This window comes from Betta splendens, chromosome 5, assembly GCF_900634795.4.
Source record: "Betta splendens chromosome 5, fBetSpl5.4, whole genome shotgun sequence".
Taxonomy (NCBI): Eukaryota; Metazoa; Chordata; class Actinopteri; order Anabantiformes; family Osphronemidae; genus Betta; species Betta splendens.
This window is the reverse complement of record NC_040885.2, coordinates 7,095,895-7,120,551: the sequence shown is the minus strand read 5'-3', so window position 1 is coordinate 7,120,551 and position 24,657 is coordinate 7,095,895. Positions and strand designations below refer to the sequence as shown.

The following is a 24,657-nucleotide window of genomic DNA, read 5'->3' as shown; positions in this document are numbered from 1 at the left end:
TTCTGAGTGACAATGTACAACTGTGACATTTAGGTTTATTTACATTAAAAATCACTACATAACTACATTACAATATACAACATCATGATCATTCTGATTTAAGAACGTTAGCAGAAAACAATTTATAAAATGTAAGGCAAACAAGGTGATTTTCAAGTAAATGATTTTTCCAACACCTTGTTTACTTCTTTGTCAGTAAATGAAGAAAATATCCTCCAGTATTTGGCTTTCCTCTAGGTCCTGCTGGGAGCTCTGAGGGTAACGTCCATTAGGAGTACGCTGGCTTCTGCACACTGCTTTGGGAGCAGTGAGGGCTGGCCTTCGTTGTGCCGATGTGGTCCTCCGGGTGGACAGCTGGCTTTGCTCAGGTGCAGGGACGGGGCTTAACATATCCAATAACTCAACCACAGAAAAGTCCATCCTGGAAAAATAAGTAAAACTTTGTTTTGTTTTGTTTTTATACAATAGCATAGCAATGTTATTTAAGGTTGAACTAACATTACATTTATAATAAAGTGGAGCTGTTTCAGATACGTTTTCTCCCAATGTTTCATTAGTGCCAGATCCACTGTGTGACCTTACAATTATGAGAGCAGAAGCAAATCAAGCAAGCAACAGCACGAACGCAGAAAGCTGATGTCAATGCTTGCACGAAAATATTTGTTATTCACCTTCCAACGGTTAACACGCACAATGTCAAAGCAAATGTGTGTTGTAAGTGTTAACAACATTTTTCTTGTTGAAGTGCATGCTGAACCCTAACAATCAGTGTTAACAAGTCAAAAACTACTGGGGCGTCCTGGCAGAAAAACGGTTTCTTTCAGGTGCGAGAGAAACAGACAGAGAGAAGCTAGTGCTTTCTCTCTCGGAATAGAAATGAGAGAATGTGCAGTGAAATAAATAAACCAAAACGGGGGAGATTAAGCTAATAGAGATTCAATCCCTCAGTCTGGCTGGCTTGATAAATTATTCAGTGTATACACAGCCGAACGACGGCCATTTCAGATACAAAACATGAATTCTTTAAAGCACGCTCCACTGATGTTGCCAACATAATTCTCTGCTCGTTTAAAGCTGCATCGATTTGCATCATGCTGCTCTGCACACAGCTCTCCAAGGTAAGGACGATCGTTGGCACGTACTTGTTGATATGCATGCGGGTGGTCAGCGTAGACACTTAACTATACATAACTACAGACCTTGGGGTGTCATTTTTTTCCACACTAAAAAAACATTAGACATGCAGCACCTAAGTCACTTTGATAAGGCTATATTTTTCTTATGAACTAATGCATGCATATGTTTGAGTGTGAGGGTGAGAAAGTGAATGAGCATTAAGTCAGCTCAGGGATGATAACTAAAAAGATACTGAAGCTCAAGTGAGTAGATCTGTCTTCCTAATTTGGTCTTCTGCCTGTCAGCGGCAAAGGAGGAAGAGTGAAAGCGAGGACCAGAGTGTGTGCATGTTCGCAAAAGGTGGACTGGAAGCAAGTGCAGCTCTGTGGAAAGAGAGGAAGGCATAAAGGGAATGTGGGGGAGGGACTTTGGCTGGGCTCCTTCTCTCGAAATGTGAGAATTTGCATTTTTATTTGTTGATTTATTTAACGGACAGGGCTCTCAAACAGCCATCCATCAACAAACGACATGTTGGTAATGAATAATGCATCACTTACCGGCGGTCACAATCTATAACAAGGAGAGTGCTGGGGGTAGAGGTACAGTTTGGGCAGGGATGGGGGTGAGTGGGGTGGGGGGGGTGAGGGAGCGGTGGTGGTGGCACAGAGATTGCATGAGAGCTGGAGAAAATGCCAACAGATTTTTAGAGTGGTATATAGCACAACAAAGAACTTCATTTCTTGGCTTCAGTTAGTGTGAGGTTAAGTTGTAAATGGCTGCTTGATATTAATATCCCCCAAGGGAGTCTCGCGAAATCTATTTTACTACTGCATCCATAAAGAGAAAATGAATGGACAAATGTAACAGGAACACAGGGTTCTGTCACTCTAAAAATAAAGCCTTGGGCCTAAGGTGTTGGACCACTTTGATCAGTGTCTTCTTTTTATTAATACTACAGTGACTCTTCATTCACAAGATCAACTTTCATTTGATCATGTCATTTAATTCAATAAATGCTTTTGTAAACGCTGGATTAGAACTAGAAAGCAAATCATAATTAACAGCACAAGACTTCCTATATCCTTTGAGTACATATAGCAATGTACCCTACTGAGTGCAAGACCTTTGGGCCCTATTCTTCCACTGCACCAATATGGCGTGTCTCTTTACAAGCTCTGTAAGGCCAGATACAATTTCTACAAAACCACCACCTTCCCACTCTTAACTTTTACTGCTTATTTAGCGCCGGTGTTTCATTAAAGACAGCCATTTTGCCACAGTGCCCCTTTCCATTTGCTGTACAAACAGCAAGGTAAAAAACCTATGATAGCCACTACGTATATCCCATATGTCAATATCTCAGCCAATCAATAGCAGGCGGGCAATGGCAGGAGAGATGGAGATGAGATGGGCGGGGTGCACCGGAACTCTCTCATTACTGGCCAGCACAGGATTCATGAAGGGATTAGGAAGTTCACTTTGTGTTAACCCCCAGCTATTTGCATTTCAAGATTGAACTGGTTAAGATTATATGGTCACGAGGGGCATGTGGTTGCTCAGAGTTCAGGTAAGGTGCCAAAGCCTACAGTGAGATACACATTGTTTTTTAACTAAAGTAAAAGAACTATACTTTTCGGTTTCTTATAAAATGTTAATTTTTGTTAAGTAAAAACTGAAAGTGGTCAAAACAATATGTTGACATATGTTTCTTGTAGAATTAACTAATGTTTATTTACGTGTTTCGTTTGCTGATTTTTGAACAACAGCAAAAAAAGGCATATGTCTAATCCGAATCAATGGATTACCAAAGGATTACAACTATGTGAAGAGATGCACATGAAAAAACATGTTCCAAATAAACCACAAAAGGCATCTGGGAGGCAGACTTCCTCATTACCGGCAGTGTAGCTAAGAGTCCAACAATTTTAATAGGCTTTGGATGTGTAAATGGATGGTAATAAGATCTGATACCCTGGGTCCTGGGCTGAAATTAATGGGCATCTGTCAGAACTCACAGTTTAACTTGGACCACGCTGATTCGTTTAGGAGTTAACTCATCGGAACTTTGAGCTGTTTGAAGAAATAGGGTTAGGGAATAGGAATCAGGATAAGGAGAGAGCTGTCTCACAGATGCTGTATCTTAAGACAGCCACTGTTTTTGCTAAAGGAAATGTAATGTTACAAATTCTGCTCGAGAAATGATAGTTTCTGGAAAATAAAGTCTGGATCAATGCTGTTACAAAGTGTTTCCTGGTATATGATGTAGCTTTAAAGCCTGTCCTCACACAGGCAGGCGAATGCACACACACTGTAAGGTTAATTATATTTCCATGTAAAGGGTCTAAGAATAAGGTAATGAATGTCCTTTCCCTTTCAGGGAAGTCTGATGCTTGCACTTAGAGAATCATCCATGTCTTCGACCCCCCCCCTTTTACCATTTCTATTTCTATTCATCTCAACCTTGCTTGCCATTTCTCACTTTATCCAGTGCTCTCACCCCTCACTCACCCTCAAACACGCTTTCAACATCTCTGCCTCACTCTTGCTTTCTCTGTCTCATTAATGTGGCAGAGAGAGAAGGGAGGGCAGTGTGTGCATCCAGAAGTCTGTTCAATTACACCTGCTGCAGGGTCCCTGCTAAGCCGACTAATGGAACGCAGCATGTCTGCTGACAGGCTGGCCGCAGCGCTAGCTAGCCCGGGAAAAAAGCTTCATTTAGCTTCTCACAGCTCGAAAAGTTAGCTAGACTAAGAAAAGTCATCATTTAGCTGGAAACACTGCAGCAACTAAGGCACGAAAAGTGTAAACATTTAAACTCTGTACTTTCATTCTTGGGTTGCAGTATATTTTAAATGTTGAGGATGTAGACAAAATATATTGACTTCTTCAAGAAAGGTCAGAACTAGTGATACTAGATTGGATTGTTGTTAAACGTTAACAACAGTTTAAAGATTTTAACTATATGTACAAACCACTACAATTTTTTATGATAAACAGCGTCACTAATGTGTTACCTGGCATCTGGTGTTTTCTGGGTTGTAGAGACGGAGGTGGGCTTACTGAGGCTTGTGGGTGACTTTGCAGGAGACGTGGCCATGTCCCTTCTGGATCGCTCATGGATCTCTGTTGTCCAGAAACACAAAGTGGTGTTCCATTAGAACAAACAATAGCACAGATGAAATGAGCAGCATGCAATATCTGAGCTCACCAATTGTGTGGATACCACTGTCTCTAAGAGTAGGCGCAGGTTGTGAGCATTTTTCATGCAGGTGCTGATCTGTAGGAGGTAAGTCTGCATCTTGGGCCACACTGCAGAGTACAGACACATTTTATAAATCGGACTTTGATGTGTGTGACTTTTTATGTGTATGGATGTTTTATGTAGGAATGTGTAAGAGACCACAAGAGAATCTGCCTACAGTTTGAGTATCTGTCTTCCTGTCTACCATGTTTACCTGGAGGGTAAATCTTGGTGGGAGGGACCCTCCGGCTGTGGCTCTCCGGTCCTAGTGGTTGAGTTGCTAAGTTCAGGTTGAGTAGCTTTTTCAAACCTAACAAGAACATAGGGGAAGAATAATAAATGAGAAAAGGCCAGATTGTAGTAACACAGTAGAAGGAAAGTGGAACAGGATACTTCACTATGTAGTTACGTCTAGTGGCTAAATACTAGAAGTCATTATTGATTTATGCCCTTATATTTTAGCTCGCATTGAGCCAGATACAAATCATTTTTCTGTGGCTTGCATATTTATACCTTGAGTAATCAAGATGCGTCTGATGTAGCTGCTGATGCTGTCTGTTGAGCCTCTCTTCCTGCTCAATCAGCCGTGCCTGCAGCCGCTCTCTCTCCGTCTCCAACTGCATCTTCTGCAACAGCAGCTGATGCCTCTTCTCCTCCCAGTCCTCGTGACCCAGCAGAGGTCTGGTCAGGGTTTCCTCGCTCATTAAACCCATGGCATTCACACTCTGAAGCCTGAGTGTGGATACGTGATTCATTTACATAATATCCTAACATTCTTCCTCATTGTCCTGATAGAATATGACTATAAAAAAATAGAGAAAAGTAAAAAAAAATGTATTCAAGTAGTAGAAGTCGTCAGGCCCCTATAGAGTCCTACTATACCTTTCACAGTCGCGTTTGTTAAAGCGGTCTTGCTGTCCATTTTGTAGATGAGGGCCATTGCAGCCTCTGCACTGATGCGTTCCATAGACACTGTTTTGGACTTGGCATTGCTCACATCTTTGGCAGGACTGCGAGTGTGGCTCAGTGCACTCTCTTTTATCACTCCTATGCGGTTTGGTTTGCCCATGGGTTGAACACAATGCAGTAGCACAGGAAACAGAGACAGGGTTGCTGCAGGTCTGTACTGCTCTTCCTTCATCAGCGCTCCTTTGCACTTGAAGGCTGAGATATGAGCCATCAAAAAGTGACCCATCAACTTTTCTGCTAGGCGTTCTGCTGGGCATCTCCTCAGTACTGAGCACCTGGACAGACAGCAAAGCAGACAATTGTCATATTCTGGCCAATTTAGGTATTTTAGACAAAACTGCCAAGACTGCACTGTAAAAACCAGAGTATGAACTAGATTATATTAAAAAGGTACAAATACCGGCCTTATTTGCTCATTGCTTGTTTGGCTGATGTAAAGCCTTTGCTGTTTGCTTAAAAAGGAGCTCACATATCCCAGCATCCTCTCACAAATTTCTGATTAACCTTCATAACTACAGAGAACTGTAGTAATCTGCTCTAAGGGCCACAAAATGTGTCAATATACACATGACCTGCCTCCCCCACTGTTAACCTCATCTTTAGAGGGTTCTACGTTTTATACCAGCATAAACTCAAATCATCTTTCAAAACTGTAAACTGGACTGTGGCCACAAGATTATGAGAACATTTTTTAACGGAGCACAGAATAATTGGTAGGTAAGTCAAGGTCAGGAACATTATGAGATAAACACGAGGAGGAAAGCCCATCTTATAGTTGACTGGAGACGGGACTGTGACTAATTTGCTATGGGTCAAAAAGCAGGCAAACACACATTATTCAGAGCCATCATGGGACGGTGAGGTTGACAAAGTCACCTGTTCTTGCCCGGATTGAAGTAACAGAGGCACCGTCACTTTTCAAAGTGTGACCTTCAGAGTGTTGCATTCTTGTCAAATCTTGCGAATTGGTATTAATCACACATAATTATATACATTTACTACACATATTGCTGCGGGCTTGCACTTGGCTGACCTGGGCAATAGACTGGTTGAGCTTAGCCTGTTGTTGAGAAAGGTACTGTTGGTAGAGCCCAAGAAGCTCCTGGCACTCTTTGTACTGCTGCTGCAGGCCTGTAGATCCAGTGGTTAAGATACTAACAAAGTTGTAGAACAACAAAACTAAACAGAACACAAAAAAATCTTTAGAGTGAAGTAACAAAAACGCATTGCGAAAAAAAAGGCCACGTCTTAAAACGTTTTTACGAATTAGCAAATTTAGGTAAATGAAAAAAGGTTTTCTTGCTTGAACAGGAAAAAACAAGTATAACACTGGAGTTAGACTGACAAATAAAATCTTGATTCCACACATTGGATGAGAAAAGCAGAGAAAACAACAGTTGAAAAGACAGGGAATAGGAGCCAGAAAAATCAAACTTGTTGTTGTGACAGAGAGCTTTCACCATCTGGGTCGGGCCAAGCTGTGTTGAGCTGAACTGGGCAGTGCCGTGCCAGGCTATCTGCCAGACAGAGAGCTGGCAGATGCAGAAAAACTAATCTGGAGCGCAACTACTGCGGCGCCTCAGGAGCCCACTAATGACAGTGGCAACACCACGCCACACCAGCACATACAAAGATAATGAGCATGAGAATTGAGAGACTGCACACAGACACATTCAATAATCAGCCTTAGCCTAGCCTCTTACTTTCTTTTAGTACACACACACACACACAAAATTCCCCAACTGCAATGTAAGCGGAGCACACACAACAAATACAATAAAGCAAGCACACACTCCTACCCAAGCTGACCATAAAGTGTATTCCTCCAGGCCATATCTTTTATGATGGTGGCCCTGGTCACCCAGCTGATGAGTTTCTCAGCATCAGTTTGGAAAAAAAGCACATTTTAAAAGAAAAATCAAAGTTCAAAGTATAGTCTTATTAAAAAATTGCTGGTGGAAGACTCCATAAGAAAACACTTTACTTGTTAGAAGACTTCAATCAGGCAGTGAAAATGAAACACAGGAAGAGAGAGAGGGAGAGAAGAAAGCAGGGACAGCTGTGAACTGAAAACTAGGTACCAAGCAAAGGCAGCAAATTCCATAAACACTGAGAAAATGTGAGGAAATGTTTTGATTGAACTCTCCATCTAACCAAGACTCCTTTACCACTAAACTGATAATATCCGTGGACGTAGTGCTATATGGTAAGCTTAAGGACATCAGAAGGACATCACATCGTGTAAACGGGTGCTGGGAGGTCTATTTATGCAGGGTCTTGAAAGGGAGATAGTGAATATGCTTATAGAGCCATACCTCACCTTATTCCAAGGTAGAAAGTTGTGTTGATTCAAGAAATGCACCAGGCTCATATTTAAACAGATTAAAGCCCAATTTGAAAAGTTCTCTTAAAGCTAATGTCTCAATGTTATTAGAGTAGCACACTGGAGAACAAAGCCTATTACATATTGAGTATGGTGTAGACCATACACAATACACACTGAGTGGACAAATATGTTCACAGGATCATAGTGTCTTGATAGCATCAGTTAACTGTTAATAAGTTAACAGGTTACCAGATAATACAGAGAAAATTCCACTTCTTCGGCCCCAATCGGAACAAAGCATGCTTCCTTTTCAGCCTTGGACTAGCCAGTGACCACCAAGCACTCAGAATCCTAGTTTACATCAGAGCAGCAAAGGGCCCACAATGACTTACTCCCTCCCATGTACCAAAAATACTCAGAATCAAGGGCTTGGGTTGAAGACGCTTCAGACAGGGCCTGTCAAAATGATTCACTTCCCTGTCAGGCTGAGGCTCAAATGAAATAATGAAATCCACTTCAAGGTGGAACAAATTTGCACAGGAGGGGGGAATATTTTAAAGCCTGCTTTAGCACACTGTGCCAAACAGATTGAGTCTGAGCGGGAATGTGAGGGAAACGAGGGCGCAGACTGATGTGTATGAATGTGTGGAAGCAATGATGAGGGATTAATAGAAAAAGACAGTTCACATAACTGTTGCAGAGCCACTAAGTGCAAGCCACACAATGAACCAAGACATAGTTCTTGTTTTAAATGTAGTTTTAAATCTAAACAGTGTATAGCTTTTTACTTGTGATCCCATTTGTGATCAAATTTAAAATGACAGCAGCTCCGTTTGTTCCTTTATTTTCAGTTCTTCATCTTCAGAGAATTTCCTAATTTTTGAAAAAAGACTTTCAACACAATAACATTTCAAGTTGTCAGAACTACGGGAACTCAGACAGTACTCAAACACCTCCACTAAAGCAGACCTTACAGCCCTTGGATTCACCATCACATTTGTTGAATGAAAGCTACAAACAACGCAGACCAGATCATGACAACACATGACAGCATGCTGGGCATATGAATTCTCCAAAGCAACCTTCTGATGTATGCTTATCAGAAAAAGCACACTTGATAGAACCAGATTTCCTCATTGTAAATGTCATCCCTCTAAAACCTGTGAGGCTAAAAATGGATTTGGCTCTGGCAATCCTCTATCACAACATGTAGCTTTTTCCAATGACATATCCTAACATGGCTGTTATTCCCTTCTCTTCATGGCCTCAGGATTCCCTCCAATTGTTTCCAACTCAATAGATGGCATTAGCTGTAGCACCAGCTGTGCCTTCCCCTGGATACAGCAAGTACAGCGGTGCACTGTGTTAATAACACCACCTTGACTTCTACCCATGCAAGCATGCCTTGAAGTACAAAAGGCATTCTTCCTTTCTAAAACATAAATTCAGTACACTGTGCCAGTCAGTTCCAAATGTCAGCTGAACACCCAAATATCAAGGGTGTGTTTTCCCTCTCATCCTAGGTGGCTTGGGGCTAAGGTATAGCCCTACATTCTTTATACTCCTGACAACCCTGAATCTTGGTTAGATAAGATAAGCTCAGGCGTAATGGAATTAGACTTGACAAGACTCTCATTCAATGTGTTTGCCTTTGGTGTCTCCTTAACCTTTCGGAGAAGTGCTGGAACCTTATGCCTGAGAAGAGCCTTCGTGAGTCTTGCACGCACTTTAAAAGACTACATTATGCCCCCTGAGGTGCTTGGATCCCAATGCTTTTTCCTCTCAAATACCATTTTAATGGAGTTTAGAAGTTTGGTGTAAATGCCAAGTCTTCGAGCCAAAGTGCTTTTAATTGAGTTGTGCTTTCCTAATTTTCCCCGCCGCCGTTGCCAATCGTGCAATTTACCAGTTGGGTCAATTACTCTTCATATTTCACAGCATTTTTAACCTAAATTGACTGCTGGCCATACTTTGATTTGACCTGAGCAAAATTGCTGTACACACAATATGTGGACTGTGGCAGCACACTATCACTATATTTCACTCCAGTGAATTTGTTGTAGGCAATCAAAACTCAGCGTCCCCACCTGTTCTCATTGTGTAAGGACAAAATGAGTGATTCCAAAGTTAATGCTCAGCATCCAGGAGGGGTTACAAACACACATGGTGAAAGCAAACACCATAGTGTTCTCGGTAAACAGCAAAATTCATCTTTGGACGATAAGATGATTTAGATAGTTTGGGGCCATGGCTCCAACCATGAAATTGATTGTGTACACAATAATGGATCAGCCACAAATACTAGCAAAACACAACAGCAGCAGGCATCAAATAATTTACATGCATCTGCTCTATTTCCATGCCTTTTGTGTAAAATTGAAGGGTATTGGCTAAAGATTGAGCAACGTCTTACACAAGACAACAGTGCCCCCTGCAGACATTCTCATGGAGCAGCACAAAAAAACAATAGTTACCAGCAATTAAATGTCAGATTTGTAGCAATCAAAACCTGATCCTTCCAAAATATTAAACATACCTATATTCCCTAAAGAGAGTTCAGACACAACTAGTGATTCAAATCCCTATGTATCAACAGACCTGTATAGATTCATACTTTGAACCAGTAATGCTTTTTGCAATACGAAACGAAATAAGTGCAAGGACATGCCAATTAGAAGTGCAGCAAAAGCTAGAGCAAAAATTAAAAAAGTGTTTTGTTTTTAATTGGTGCGTATGTTTTAAAAAGGATACTCTCCCTCTCCTGTGCAATTAACACATTTCGCTCTTCCAGTTGTTGGATCTTGCACTCAAACTTTTCCTGTTCCTCTTTGAGACGCTGCATTGACTCCTCTTTTTCCTCGCTAACTCTGGGCAGGAAATAAAGAACAGCACATCAACAAGTGATCTACAATTATAAATGACAACATTAAAAATGTAAATTAGGTGTCCCTTTAAACTGTTCAGCTTAGAACAGTCATATGCACAGCAGCGCTGGCTCAGGGCTCACCGTCATACACTGCTGCCTACCTGGCGAGTTCTTCGATGAGATTTGCAATTCGCCGCTTATCTTCAGCACATAGGTCCTTTAAACAAACCTGGCTCGGAATTCTGCTGGCTTCAGAGATTACCTGTACAGAGAATATGTGATAAGTGAATATGCTCTTCTTTCATTGTGTACAAGTATTCAGATTTCCCACATTCCTTTCATTAATGTAGAGAAAATATCCTACTCAAACTAAAGCTTACCTGTGATGGAGGGAGAAACGTTTCCAGGGTTGGGGAGGAAGTGTGATCTCTGGCAGCAGCAGCAATGTTCTGGCAAGCTTTTTCCTTAATGGAGGACCCGTTTTGTAAGTGGACATGTGTCTTGCTGGATTTCTTCAGTGTAGCCTCTTTTTTGTAGGCAGAACGTCTGGTTCGAGTCTTAGTTCCTCCTTTGCTGGAGAAACTGATGCTGCCTGGCATTAGATCAGTGTCCACTCCTAAAACGGTTCGTTGGTAAAGTTTGTTAGACGTAAACATGAGTTGCAAAGTCTGCCGCTGTCTCTTTAAAATGTGTCCAAAATATTATTAACACTCACCAGGAACATAGGCTAATGGCTGTTCGTCATCGGACGCTACGAGGATGGGAAGAGAAGAAGGGTTCAGGGCTGTCAGTAAAAACCGTTACTGACAAGCGTTTTGACATATAGCGTTCTAGTGCTGCAGCAGAAGCCTCTGTGTTAAGTCGCGTGCTTAAGAATTACGATACATATAAATTAAGAATACAACTTGTCTCAAAAAGGAAAATCTGTCTTTAACATTTAGACAACAACTTAATTGACAGTTAGCTAACTAGCGTAGCTGTCTCACTTCCTCAGAATTAAATCTCGGCACTGACAATATAAGAGTTTATCGGCTTAGTTTTGACAACCACTAGTACGATTAATGTTAAGGGACAATAGGCAAAAAAGTGAATAAAATGCCGTAAAATTGCAGATACCTCCATTCATCCAAAATATCCCCGAACTTTCAACTCTTCTTGTTGCTGCCGCCATGTTGAATCAACCGCCGCCACCACTCCCAAGCAACCAAACGTTGCTATGGGCTTTAAGTCCCGCCTTTTTCGCCAAAGTTGGAAAGCTGATTGGTTAAACTGTTAAACTGCGGTTTTTCTATTGGTCTAAACTTAAGGCAAACGACGAACGTCGCTTCCGGTGCCTGTTCGGCTGATGTGTGTTTTGGAGTCAGGTGAATGGTACAGAGGCGAGAGCTGCAGATGATGCCCTCGGGGTTTTCTTTACTTGTGTTATTACAATCCTAAAAATGGAGGAAATAAAGGACAACTTGGCGTTTAAAGGCGTTGCTGAGAGGCTCACGCTCGGCATTACTCGAATACTCGGTGTGTATTCATGCGGTTCTTACTCTAAAAACAGCAAATGATACGGTCGTTGGTGTTAGCTACAGTAGCAAACATGTCGCGTGTTATAATGCGTGTTATTAAATGTCCCTGTTGCACCAGAAAACATGCCCGGCGTGGTCGATGTGCGTTTCGCGGAGAGGGAGCCTGCAGAGAAGAGGAACCTGTTATCGTGGGAACAGGTGCACAGAATCACTTCATGGATGTCAAGGTCTGGGACTTAGTAACTGTTACCTTTATAACAAACCAGCCGTATTTCTTCCCCAGAAAAACACTTGTATATTACCAGAAGACCTGCGAGATTTCTATCTGACAACTGATGGATTCACACTAACTTGGAGCGTTAAACTGGACAGTAAGCAAGCCTATGTTCCTTAATAATACTAATACTGTATACCATATTTAGTATATATAGTATATAATATAATATAGTATATTAGTATTAATATACTAAACCCAAATGGTGCTGTCAAGGCTATGTCATATCTTAGTCACATCACATCACATCCTTCCTTCCTTTATTCCTGTCCATCAGATGAGCGTGTTCCCTTAGGACACATGATGATCAACAGCGTAGCCAGGCTGTGCCCACTGCTCCGACCAGCGACACTTTTCTCTCTTCCAAATGCTCCATCGCTGGCCGACTTGGACTGGGAGGAGAGCAGCTCAGAAAGTGGTAAAACTCACTCGTCCCGTAGGCACAGCTCAGCAATTACAGTGTGCCAAGTTAAGTTTAAGTGTGTTTGCGCGTGTTCAGTTGTGCAGAAATCATGCTAATGAAACAAGGGTTGATGTCAAAATACATATTTATTCAATACTCATTGCATCTTCAACCAGGGTCAGCCCGTGCTCCTGCAGCACCCCACTTTGACTCCCGGAGCCGCATATTCGAGCTGGATTCATGTGGTGGGAATGGCAAAGTTTGTCTAGTCTACAAAAACTGCACTCCAGGTTTTTATTTAATGTGTTGTTGTTTGGTGTTTGTTGTAAAAAGAGGAAAATACTCTCCATTTGTCGTCTAATTATTCTGGATTATTGTGAAGCTTGCTTTGTGTTTCACAGGTGTTGTAGCTCAGCAGAGTGAAATGTGGTTCATTGATCGTTCTTTGTGCTGGCATTTTTTAACGACAACTTTCACCTCCTACTACCGACTGATGATCACCCACCTTGGTCTGCCTGAGTGGCAGTATGCCTTCACCCCATACGGCCCCAGCCCACAGGCCAAGGTAGCAGCAGTTAAGACATCACATTTTCCACACTCGAAACCATGTGTTTTTTAATAGCATACTGAAGTTGTGTTACAGGCTTTTGTGACATTAACAAAATTTGAAGTCATGTAATTTGTAGACAATGCATTTCATTTATTCTGTTCCCTTTACATTATGCTATAATACTTAATTATATACACATAACACAACACATAGACATGTTTAAGCTCATTGTCTAAAATAGAATATTCACAGTCTATTTAGAGATTTCAGGATTTGTGCAGTAAATGAATGTGTACAAAGGTGACATGGTAAATTTCATAGCTGGTAGGAATGTGGCTACATTTTTTTTTCGGCCCTCTGCTTTTTTGGCACATAACTATATACGTTTTCTTAAACTATCTATATCTTTTTCTCTCTCCAGCAGTGGGCATCTCTGTACCAACCCTTGACCTTTAGTTGTGAACTCAGTCCAGCTGATCCAGCAGGAGATTCTTATATTAACAAGCTAGACCCTATAAAGGCCTTCAAAGGCAAAGCCAAAGTGTCTGCCCCCAAGAAGAAGCAGTCCACACAGTCCAGCTTAGGGAACACTGCCAAGAGCCAAGGCAGTGCAGGGAGACACAGTGGGCCAAAGCGGTAAGTTTCCCTTTGACAAAGCTTTTTAGTCATTCATGATCTGAATGAATCTGAACCATCAGCGGTTTCGTCACTGGCTGGACTCAACTGCTGTGCACTCAATGTTGTTTAAAAGTTTGATAAATCTGATTATCTTAAAATAAATAGATGCACATCTAGTTTCTAGTTTTCCTGTTTAAACGCATGATCACGTAGCACATGAAAAGTGCTTCTCACCTTATTTATGATGCAGTTTTATTCACCTTTTGCTGCTGAGCATCAGTGAAGGTAAATGAGGCTTGCTGAAGCTGCAGCGTAACATCTGCAACTGATTCATTATTCACAGCCTCATTTAACTCAGTGTTCACTAGTGACACCTCCTGGTTAAAATCATTTCTACCAATCAATTTAGAAAACGGAAATGTGTTGGTGACATAGCACAGACAATACTGACGCAGTAACAGATTGTAACACTTCTATAACCAATCTTTCTCTACCCTTTACAGTGTGTAAATGTTTTCATTATGACTATGTTTGGTTTACTTTGGCCTGTAAACATTTCATGTGAATGTATACTCCAGCAATAATATCCAAAGTCATTAGAGGTTTGATTGTGATTGTAAAGCCAACAGAAAAAGGCAGTTCACATACTTTCACAGCTGGAATCATTTTACAGGTGATTATACAGAAAATAAGAACCAGTGATTCACTATACTGTAAATGATGCATGCTGCAGTGGAAACCAGCACTGGTCTTCAAACAGTGCCTCAAAGCTTTTGTATTAAACATTCAGTCATTAACATATTGTATGTTATATGTAAGTATATGTAAAGCTAAACAGCTTTGAGCAATCAAAGTAACACAATTACTAAATCTGTATTATTGGTTCTACGGACAAGCTCTTAAGTGTAAATTGTGGTGTTTAGCAGTGATTCTAATAATATATACTTCTGATTCTAGGCTTCTGTGCAATGGATTGTTGGAAAGTGCCTAAACCTTAGTTTAGTGGCACTTTTAATGTGCAATGGGCTAATTTCTACTGTCTTTAGACAGTAGACTGTTTATTTTTTAAAGGCACATTTACTGTTAATGTCAAGCTGTGTATCTGGACCCCTGTAGGATTTGGGATAATAACAAAATTGAATGAACTGCTATTGCCTCAATAAAACAATGATATATAAATGCCAGTAAAATGGCTCTAGTTTTGTTTTTGCCTTTTTGTTGTTTTTTGTTTTAGTTGCTATAATTAACTTAACTGAATAATGAGCTAGCGATCTTTAACGCTTTTGTTTCACCCTAATCTGGTGAAATACAATAGAAATGTCGAATATTGTGTAGTGGCAGGAAGATTAAAAAACATAATTTACATTGAAGCCTATGGGGCATTTTTGGCCACGAGGGTCTCCAGAGGGCGCATCTGGCACCATATAAAAATACTAATGCAATCAAACCAATTTCTTATGTTATCTATTTCTTATCTTATCAATTCATATTTCTCCTTTCTAAGACTCTAACCACCGCCAAAACCCCATCCTCTTGCTATTTAGTTTATGGAGGGTTAGCTTTGGTTTTGTTTAGTTATTTTGCATAAAAAATGAGCAATACTTTAAATATGACAACTGGCATTTAAAAGGTTAAAATCCTGATAATTAAATGCTTCAAAGTTTTGGGCAGGTCTGAAGTTTTAGTTTTAAGTGATTTACAAATTGAAAGAAAGAAAAAATATTTTTTTAAAGGGAAAACAGGTCTTGAAAGTCAGTTTTACACATTTACATTGTGTCACCTCGTTGGTGTTGTCACACACATACATTCACAGAGGTGTGCTGTTGTTTCTCCAGAGGGGCGCTCTCCTCTTGTAACCCCCTCTCAAGCTGTCCGGAGATGGGTTGATGGTGCATTTCCACAAAGGCCTTGTATAGCCCAGCGCCTAACACCCCTCCAATGGGGGGCGCAACGAGAGGCACCCACCACCACCCGTTTCCAAACCTGTGTGATTCAGAAAACAGGCATACGCAGAGCAGTAGAAAGAGAAACTCTCAGCACATTCCACGTGGAAATGTTGACCGCGTACCTGAACACGTCCGCCCCCCAGCCAGCTACGGCAGTGAAGACCCTGGGTGCGATGTCTCTGGTGGGGTTGATAGCGTAGCCACTGTTGCTTCCCAGAGAAATGCCAATGAGCAGCACCAGCAGACCCACTGCAACCGGCTCGCTGCCCACGGCGGCCGGTTTGTTCCTCTGGTCGGACAGAGCCATCAGGCACAGCAGAAGCATTGCAGTGCCCACCACCTGGAGATGTCACAGCAAGACAGCGTGAAACGCACGGGGACGCGTGATCATCGGAGGCTCCTCATCCGCAGCTACTCATCTGCAGTCCAGCTCCAAAAGTACCTGGTCAAAGAATCCAGCCAGCAGAGAGAGATACGGTGCAGGGTAGGTGGCAAAGATGCCGGCGGTGGCCTTTTCCCCGCTCACCGTCAGGTTTCCTCCACAGTAATCATGGATGGCTTCTGCCATGTCCCAAACAGAGACGCACAGAAGTCACGCTTAGTTTTCATTCACCACAAGCTTGTTTTCTCTGCAGCAGCATTTTATTGGCTTAGGTTTAACACGATTTGATTACAGAACATGTATTAGTGCTCCATGCACATAAAGTTGAGACATTTATGGTTGATTTTCATGTGTGTTTTACAGTGTGCATAGGTTTTAGGACGGTTCAACGTGTCCCGCGCTCCCACCGTAATAGACGGCATAAATTGTCCCTGCCGCCAGAAAGGATCCCATCAGCTGGGCACAGACGTAGACAGGCAGCATCCTCCACGCCAGACGCCCGTATGTGCACATGGCGAGGGACACGGCTGCGTTCATGTGAGCCCCTGGTGGAGAGACGCAGCACGTGAGCCACTCGGATGAACCGTGAGGAGGTGTGAGCTCAGCGGTTCCACGCACCTGAGACTTTCCCCCCGACGTGCACCCCCATAGCGACGCCCAGGCCAAAGCCCAGGTTTATGCTGAGGTACTCTCCGAAGGCCCCTTGTCCTGTCTCTACCTGCGCCACGGACCCCAGACCAAACACCTGCACACACAGGAAGCCAAGGGGTGACTACAGCCCATTAGAACCTGGACCATTTTAGGATGAGAAGCGCAACAAGGTCACGGCCCGATAACGGAGGATGTGGTCACGCTGACAATGCTGAGTCAGCAAATCCGGTCGTTCAGGAAACAGGAAAAGCACGGGCCCCCTGCAACAGTCACGCGTATTCAGGTCAAGAGTGAGTCCGATTCCCGGCCTCCGAACAGACACATGTTTATCTACAGCGTGTGTTTGCGCCATGCGTCTGTGTGTTTACAGTCCACCCAGTGTTCTGAGTGCTGGCGTTGAGCCCAACAGCTGACTGACAACACGTGACTCGCGTGGCCCCGAGTCTGACCTCTGGTAACACCCACTTCACCCACGCGGGTCACCCACTCCATCCGGCCAATCGGCGCCCGGGACCCCTGTCATGTGACCGGGAAACACGCTCGCGTCCTCAGGAGAGAGAGCGCGTTATCGCCGTCAAGAGCGTGACAGTAATAATTAATGACACGCGGTGGTTGTAGATAGTGTGAGTATTGATGCCACACAGCTGAAGGACACTTACCATCATGACATATGTGCAGAGGGATTCAGCAAGTCCCACGCGAACCGCTTCACTCTTCAGCCAAACTTTGGGCCGCGCTACTTTAACTCCTTTCTGCTGAGACGCTCCAAGTTCTGCCAAGTCCTTCATGTCGTCGTCCTCCGCTCTGATTAAAGCCCTTTGTCTTTTGCCGTACGTCAGCGAAAGTGCAGCTGAGGTTCCCTTTAAGAAGAGTCCACAGGCAAGTGTGCTTCCTGCTGCTTGCAATCTCTCGTCTGACTTCTCCTCCGCGTGTACGAGTGTGTGTGTGTGTGTGTCTCTCTCTCTATCTCTCTCTCTCTATCTCTCTCTCTCTCTCGCTCTCTCTCTCCCTGTCACACATACCAATTGGGATTTGCCCACATTTTATAACCCACACCCACCCCCCACCTACTGTAACCACTCCCCACCCACTGTACCCGATATCAGCCACCCACACACACGCACAAACACTGAGCACTAGTCCAGTTGGGGAAAATGTTTTGAAATCAACCTTAAAGTGCAAAACAGGAAAAGGTCAATATCAAAAAACAATATAATTTAAACTGTCATTATAATAACTGATAGGAGTAAATATAATCTTTAAAGCAGCAACTGTATATTGTAAGATGACAGGCCTGTGGGGCGAGGGTCAATAGTCTGTCCTGTTCCACGTGCAACAGATAAATACAAAAACAAACTTATCAGGCCTCCACACACACACGCTGACTGAACATGTGTGCAGCATGTTAGCGTGCGACACGCGTGACGGACGGTGCTCGCGTCCACGCTGTGCTCCTGGAGCCGGCTGGTCCGGTTTTTGGACGGATGGGTTGGGTTCAGAGCATGTCTTTCTGCTCTGTCTGCTCTAAACTATGTCATGAAGAGTCCTATTGGTCGTTAGAACCAGGGACCGCTTTGGATGTGGGGCCCTCATGAAACCTCCCTTTTCTGCCTGAACTCCCACCGCAGGGGACATGTCACCTGTTCGGCCCGACTCCCAACATCACCTGCTGCTTTTGGGAACCTGGACCTGCCCCACGCACATGGGGTGGGGCAGGTTTCCTTTGGTTATTTAACAATAGATAAAGGATAACGCCCTTCAGTGGGATGAATCCTCTCCATTTGGTGCACGCGGCTGCTTTTGTTGTGTTGTAGCTCTGTAATCATGCTCGTTCCTTTGGGACGGGAAGTCCTCAATCACTAAACATTAGATGACCGTTTGGAATTCCTCACTTTCATATCAGACTCTTCTTTTCCCGTATTCTTTTTTTTTTTTTAAACCACATGTTTAATGTTACATAAGCAAGTTTACTTTCAACATTCCAACATGGTGTCAACTCAGTACGAAAGTATCAGCGTTTGTTTCAGTCCATGTAAATGTTTTGGTCGGTTCTTCAGTCATACCTGCTTATTTGTCTGTAGGTTTCACAGTCCATCATACTTTCCCTTAAGTCAAACCATGTGTAGCCTGGATTTAATTGTGAGTCCTGAGCTCTGCTGTGTCCAAGATGTTACCATGTGGTGGTAATGTTCTGCTGCTTCCATCTCCGCCAGCCCCCGTTGTTGGGTGACGTGAGCATGAAGACATGCAGCCAGGATGAAGCAGGAGGGTCATTTTTCTCCTTAGAAGAGGCCAAACAACAAGACAAGCAACAACAAAACTCTGATTATGTGACAATTCAGAATTCTCATTGCATTTTTGCTTTTTTTATTCATATTAAAGCCAAGTGTCTTATGCAAAAGCTCAAACCTGTGATTTTTGCACATCCAATATTTTTTTGGATTCACACCTAAATCCAATTGTTTAACCCCACAATGGATAACGCTCACCAACATCTTTACCCAGTTAAATATTAACAATGAACCAATAAAGTGAGCGCAGCTGGTTCTGAAGTCAGATACTTGTTACACTTGGGCTGTAAGAGACTGGTTGACCGAGTGTTACGGTAAAAGGACTATTTAGATATCGTCTGTCCCTGAAACATCTAAACCAACCCTGCCGAGAAATATGAGGAACGATAGAAAACCTCAATTATTTATCTGGTTATTGTGAGTCTGAAATGTCCTAAAATCTCATTCTAAAGTATATCCAGCCCTGGTTCATTTTTAACATTTGTTCCTGTCTCTGTGTCGTTCTCCTTTTCCTTTTAACGTCCTGCTGCTTCATAACTTGGTCGTGCGCAGGGACGAGCGAAACACACCTGGTTGATCTGAAGAGGCAACAGTGTTTGTCTGTGAAGAGTCAGGTCGGTTACTCTTCACCTGAGAGTTCACACCAAAGTCCATGGACTGGTGTCTATCATATGCAAACGGTTGAAAAAGCAGTTTATCCCAGTTTCCTGTGACAATAGTACAATAGTAGCAGTGAAATAAATTCTGTAATTAGGGTACAATTAGTGCGATTTGTCTCTATATTTGTCTAAGAAGACATGCTTTTAAGGACCTTATAGTTCCAGTTAGACCTGTTATCTTATAGCACCCCCCCCCCTCTCCCTCCTCTTACCCCCCTCGTCTGACCTCTGAGTCGGCTCTGGGGCTCGGAGCGTCGCAGACACCACCCACCGCCGTACTTCTGTCGGACTCTCTCTCGCTCCCTCTCTCACTCCCTCTCTCTCTCCCTCTCCCTCCCGGCTGTCGCTCACACGCGTTCGCACGACGAGATGATGTGGACGGATTTGCTCTGTCACCCGCTGTGGGCCGCTTCCACCGTGCTGCTGGCGCTCGTGCTGCGGCAGCAGAGGAGAGCGCGCTGGGACCCGCGAGCCTGCGCCGTGCAGCTCAAGGGGAAGACGGCTATAGTGACGGGAGCCAATACAGGTGGGTCGCACGCGCTCGTCGGGGCTGGCACGCGCTCTGAACGCGCCGGCATTAGCGTTTGATCTTAACGTGGCAGCGGAAAACCTCATTTCTGAGGCAAATGGTCGCAAATGTCTGGAAAGAAAACCTCTTTGGACCTTGGACCTTGCAGGAAATGCCAGTGAAGTGCTAACTATGGTTTGTGTCTATATTTTTACAAGCTTATAAATTCTCCCTTTTTAAGTTGAAGCTACCAGAAAGGTGATACTTCTATCAAAGTATTAGAAAATATATTTATGTTAATAAAATGTAAAATATTTTTAAAAATCCCAACATGGAGAGAACAGAAAAGAGCAGAACACAGGGACATGAATGTAGGATCCACACACGAGCTGAACCTTGCTGTAACCGTGTCTGGTAAACAATTAAAGGACCCGGTCAATGTAAACGCGTTGTGTGACGGAACGCTGGATTTTCCCAGAGCGCGTGGCGAGACGCGGCTGGCAGGAGTCATTCCCTTCACTACGCTGGAAGCAACTGCGTCGACTGAATCTAAAGAGTCACCGCTCGCTGGCCAGTCAGAGCCGCTCGTCTCATGATGAGTCGGTGGGTGGATGAACTCAACCTGCCAGAGAAGTGTGTCAATCAGCTGGAAACTTTCCATTAAGATGACATTAGACCGTGCACTGGTCATACTGGTCATACTGGTTAAGGGATGTGATTCAGAATTACGTCCACTTCATGTAAAAACGCTACTTTAAAATACTCAATGGTTTCAGAATGGAGCACAGATCAGCAAAGAGACTGGCTGAAGTATGATCGTCAGTGATCTGAAATAAACTGCTGGAATCACAAAATGACTTCATGAAATTAGGTCAGAGCGGGTGAGAAACCGATGAGTCCGATGGCAAAGACAAACCAAGTGCGACGCCTCAATGCGTCAATCCTTGTATCTAGTTCCGTGCTGGAAAATCAGCATTCCTTCTGCTTTCACTTCGTTCCTCGGGCACTGTGAGGTCACACGTGTCCTGTGATGCTGTGTTCTGGGCTTGACATGCTTTTCGCCCAGATCCATCGTTCTGTCGGTGGCTTTTCAGCTGCTTGTGCACTTTTCTCTGCTGAACCTTGTCCTGTGTTTCATTTTTTGAGGTACTTTTCAGTCATTCCCAGTGAGGACCCCTGTCAGTCTGTAGGTTGTAAACACTTCAGGCTTTGAGGCTCTGGAGGCCTCACTTTCTCCGTTCCCACCTCTGATGTGCAGCTTTGCTGTGTGTCCACCAGTAAATACCAGCAGGGAAACCAGCGACGTCCATCTCCTCCAGTTCTCACACGGAGCCTGTGAACATGATGAGTAGTGGTGACGTTTACCAGCATGTTTAGTGGGAAACCGCAGCATTCTTTTACCCATCCGCTGTAAATGTGAACTTCTTACGGGAAAGAGAACAATGGCAACACATAGGAGCTGTAACTTTTCAAAATTCCTACAGAGCCGAACGTCTCCTGAGGCCGATTTGGATTTTGTCTTCTAGAGAAAGTCTTTGTCCTTCAGTGAGCGGGATATATTTTAAGCTGTTCAGAGTGGTGAACCAGATGCTTTCTGTTCTCCCATTCAGTGGCCTTCACTTCCTATTGTGTTTGTCTTCAAAAGGCTGTGATTTTTGCTGTTTTCAGTTGTGGTTTGCGACTAATCAAGCAAGCTGCACTGTGAATATTATTGTTTCTTGTGTGCAGCTCCTAAAAAGAGTCATTAATGTTTGATTATATAATGTCAGTGTTTTTGTAACAATCAACAACTGAAAGATCCCAGCTGGCTTTGAACTGCTCACATTGTGCTTTTCTAAGAGCTCCTACCTGATCATGTCTGACTGAAGCTGCAACAAAGGCAGGCATTCGAATAATTGGAAGCTTTGCTCACTTTCACCCGGTCTTAATAGGCTCGTCTTAATACAGTATCTGATATTAAACCTCACATTGTAAAGTGAACTGAATTATTCATTAAGGCAGTTTAGCTCTCGTTGCTGCAAACGATGCTGCTACCTCTGAGTGTGATGTTATGATGATGCTAATTATATAATGATACGCTGAGTTTCTTTTAGTGTGGGCAGCCTGCTTGGCCTTCACTGGGAGACGCAATAACCAGATTTATTAACCAACCAAGTCCTTGTCTTCTCACCTTATCTGGCTATTTTATCAGTGTTGGCTTCTGTCAGTGTTGATACCAAAAGAACATCTGCGGGACAATAACGGCGTGTAGACACGGACCAGGCTCACCTCGTTCTTCTCCCCTCCTCCTCTTCGCCAGGCATCGGGAAGTTCATAGCGCTGGACTTCGCCCGGCGCGGGGCCCGCGTCATCCTGGCCTGTCGGAGCGAGGCCCGCGGCTCCGAGGCGCTGAGGGAGATCCGCGAGAAGTCGGGGAACGGCGACGTCCACCTGCGTCTGGTGGACCTCGCGTCCATGGAGTCGGTCCGAGCGTTCGCCAAGGGGGTTCTGGAGGAGGAGGAAGCGCTGCACATCCTGGTCAACAACGCCGCGGTGTCAGGTCACGCCTGGACTAATCGCAAATCACATGTGGACATTTGAATTGCTGCTTTCAGGCTCAAACTTGGCTGATCTGGTGTCACAGCACAGATGAATAGCAGTAAATTATGCTGAGTTAACGTTTTTCCGTCAAATGTCTGCACATGAGTGTGTGTGGTTATTGCAACAGCCCGTTCTCCACCAGGTTTACCCAGGAGCATCACCAAAGAAGGCTTTGACCTCACCTTTGCCACCAACCACCTGGGGCCTTTTCTGCTCACCAACCTGCTGCTGGGTAAAATCTGCTGGTTACTGTGGAAATGCCTGAAAACGTGGGCGTTACCGTCTCGTTCCCTCATCCTCGCTTTCTCTCCGGGTCCAGACCTGCTGAAGCGCTCGGCTCCGGCGCGGATCGTCACGCTCAGCTCGCTCAACCACTGGAGGGGTGAGATCGACTTTGCCCATTTTCACGGAGACAAGCTCACGTACTTCATGGATAAAGTCTACAACCACACCAAGCTGCACAACGTCGTGTGCACCAACGAGCTGGCGCGAAGGCTCCAGGGCACAGGTACGACGCAAGCAGCAGCGGAGGTGGTTCCATTTGGTGGAGAGCAGTGAGGTATAGTTAGAGCAAATTATGAGAGAGAGAGAGAGAGAGCGAGAGCGAGAGCGAGAGAGAGAGAGAGAGAGAGAGAGAGAGAGAGAGAGAGAGAGAGAGAGAGAGAGAGAGAGAGAGAGAGAACACTCGATGTCATCAAGGTTCTAGCATCAGGTCGCGTTTCTGTTTTTCATGAAATGGTTTTTCCCTCGTTTGTGTCAAATTAAAGCACTAGGGAGAAGTTCGCTTACTTTGCTCACAGTTTGCCTCTGGTCCTGCCGTTGCGTTTAGGTGTCACGGCGAACTCCGTGCATCCCGGCGTCGTGGTGACGGAAGTGATGAGACACTATTCGTTTGTGCTTCGCTTCCTTTTCCAGACCATAGGCTTCTTTTTTTTCAAGGTGAGTAAATGCCGGTTGCATCACTGCTTTCATGAATGATTAATAATGAACACTTTAATCATGGTGACTTATCACACAGTGAAACCGCTGCTGGGTTTCCTGTGACACATAAACTGAAACTCTGTGACAAACAGACGACTTAAGAAATGAGTCTTTATAATGCGTTGCATTGAGGGAATGTGGCCTTCACATCCTTCACATGTGTGTGTTCATAGAAGTCCTTGTGTTGTGTACTGTGTTGTCACACTGTTGATACACACTCGTGTTCACATCTGGGATCCATCACCGTCGGTTTCCTGTGTGTTCAGCATCTGTTTTGGTCTTTCTTTGCACTTGGTTGCGTATTTTAAGAGCTGCTTACGCTAAAACGCTCTGACGCCGCTGCCTCTCTGTCAGTCTCCAGACGAGGGCGCCGTCAGCTCCATCTACTGCGCCGTGGCGGAGGAAACCGACGGCATCACCGGCAAGTACTTTGACAGCGACTGCTCCCTGACGCTTCCGGCGCCTTTGGCCCGAGACGCTGCCCTCGCGGTCAAGGACTTCGATGTTTGCGAGAGACTCACGTCAAAGCTCTGAAGCAACACTGACGCAACCGGAGGATTGATTAGAAAGGGTCGAACTCCAGCCCCACCCTGGTTCGACTGCTGAATGAAGGTTTCTGATGTAGAATGAAGAGCTGATCGTCTGCGGTGACTTGATTTAAACATAAATAATTGTGTCTACACACAACTGCCGTCAGGATTTGCTGCACTTGTGTAAATAACGAGGTAAATTCACTTTAATGCCATATTGATTATTAAAGAGCAATTTTGATAAGACAC

At 43.9% G+C, this 24,657-nt stretch overlaps 4 protein-coding genes and 1 long non-coding RNA gene across 6 annotated transcripts; 2 read left to right on the top strand and 3 right to left on the bottom strand.

The window, feature by feature from the left end:
* Window positions 1–15: 15 nt before the first annotated feature.
* Window positions 16–11,758, bottom strand: kiaa1328 (KIAA1328 ortholog). Its single transcript, XM_029152019.3, has 12 exons — window positions 11,635–11,758; window positions 11,234–11,269; window positions 10,899–11,134; window positions 10,680–10,780; window positions 10,404–10,519; window positions 6,360–6,457; window positions 5,240–5,601; window positions 4,871–5,089; window positions 4,572–4,667; window positions 4,325–4,425; window positions 4,131–4,239; window positions 16–421 (listed from the first exon to the last, which is right to left on the bottom strand). Exons 1-12 carry the CDS (start codon window positions 11,687–11,689, stop codon window positions 193–195), a joined length of 1,758 nt encoding a protein of 585 aa, XP_029007852.1. The 5' UTR covers window positions 11,690–11,758; the 3' UTR covers window positions 16–192.
* Window positions 11,759–11,841: 83 nt separating this feature from the next.
* Window positions 11,842–14,977, top strand: tpgs2 (tubulin polyglutamylase complex subunit 2). Its single transcript, XM_055508682.1, has 8 exons — window positions 11,842–12,033; window positions 12,154–12,233; window positions 12,319–12,406; window positions 12,587–12,727; window positions 12,889–13,002; window positions 13,114–13,277; window positions 13,684–13,898; window positions 14,838–14,977. The coding sequence occupies exons 1-8, from the start codon at window positions 11,958–11,960 to the stop codon at window positions 14,869–14,871; spliced, it is 912 nt and encodes a 303-aa protein (XP_055364657.1). The 5' UTR covers window positions 11,842–11,957; the 3' UTR covers window positions 14,872–14,977.
* Window positions 13,310–17,830, bottom strand: aqp7 (aquaporin 7). Its single transcript, XM_029150924.3, has 6 exons — window positions 17,519–17,830; window positions 16,827–16,953; window positions 16,616–16,753; window positions 16,269–16,387; window positions 15,949–16,166; window positions 13,310–15,863 (listed from the first exon to the last, which is right to left on the bottom strand). The coding sequence occupies exons 1-6, from the start codon at window positions 17,645–17,647 to the stop codon at window positions 15,674–15,676; spliced, it is 921 nt and encodes a 306-aa protein (XP_029006757.1). The 5' UTR covers window positions 17,648–17,830; the 3' UTR covers window positions 13,310–15,673.
* A 936-nt stretch (window positions 17,831–18,766) lies between these two features.
* On the bottom strand, window positions 18,767–22,716 carry LOC129604074 (uncharacterized). Of its 2 annotated transcripts, none has more exons than XR_008694646.1 (3): window positions 22,586–22,716; window positions 20,022–21,650; window positions 18,767–19,814 (listed from the first exon to the last, which is right to left on the bottom strand). It is a non-coding gene; the product is annotated as an uncharacterized LOC129604074 (long non-coding RNA). The 2 variants fall into 2 exon arrangements; XR_008694645.1 differs by having other exon boundaries at window positions 20,036–21,650.
* On the top strand, window positions 20,179–24,654 carry zgc:64106 (uncharacterized protein LOC393348 homolog). Its single transcript, XM_029150923.3, has 6 exons — window positions 20,179–20,335; window positions 22,617–22,856; window positions 23,040–23,129; window positions 23,217–23,405; window positions 23,727–23,836; window positions 24,233–24,654. The coding sequence occupies exons 1-6, from the start codon at window positions 20,179–20,181 to the stop codon at window positions 24,410–24,412; spliced, it is 966 nt and encodes a 321-aa protein (XP_029006756.1). The 3' UTR covers window positions 24,413–24,654.
* Window positions 24,655–24,657: the final 3 nt, after the last annotated feature.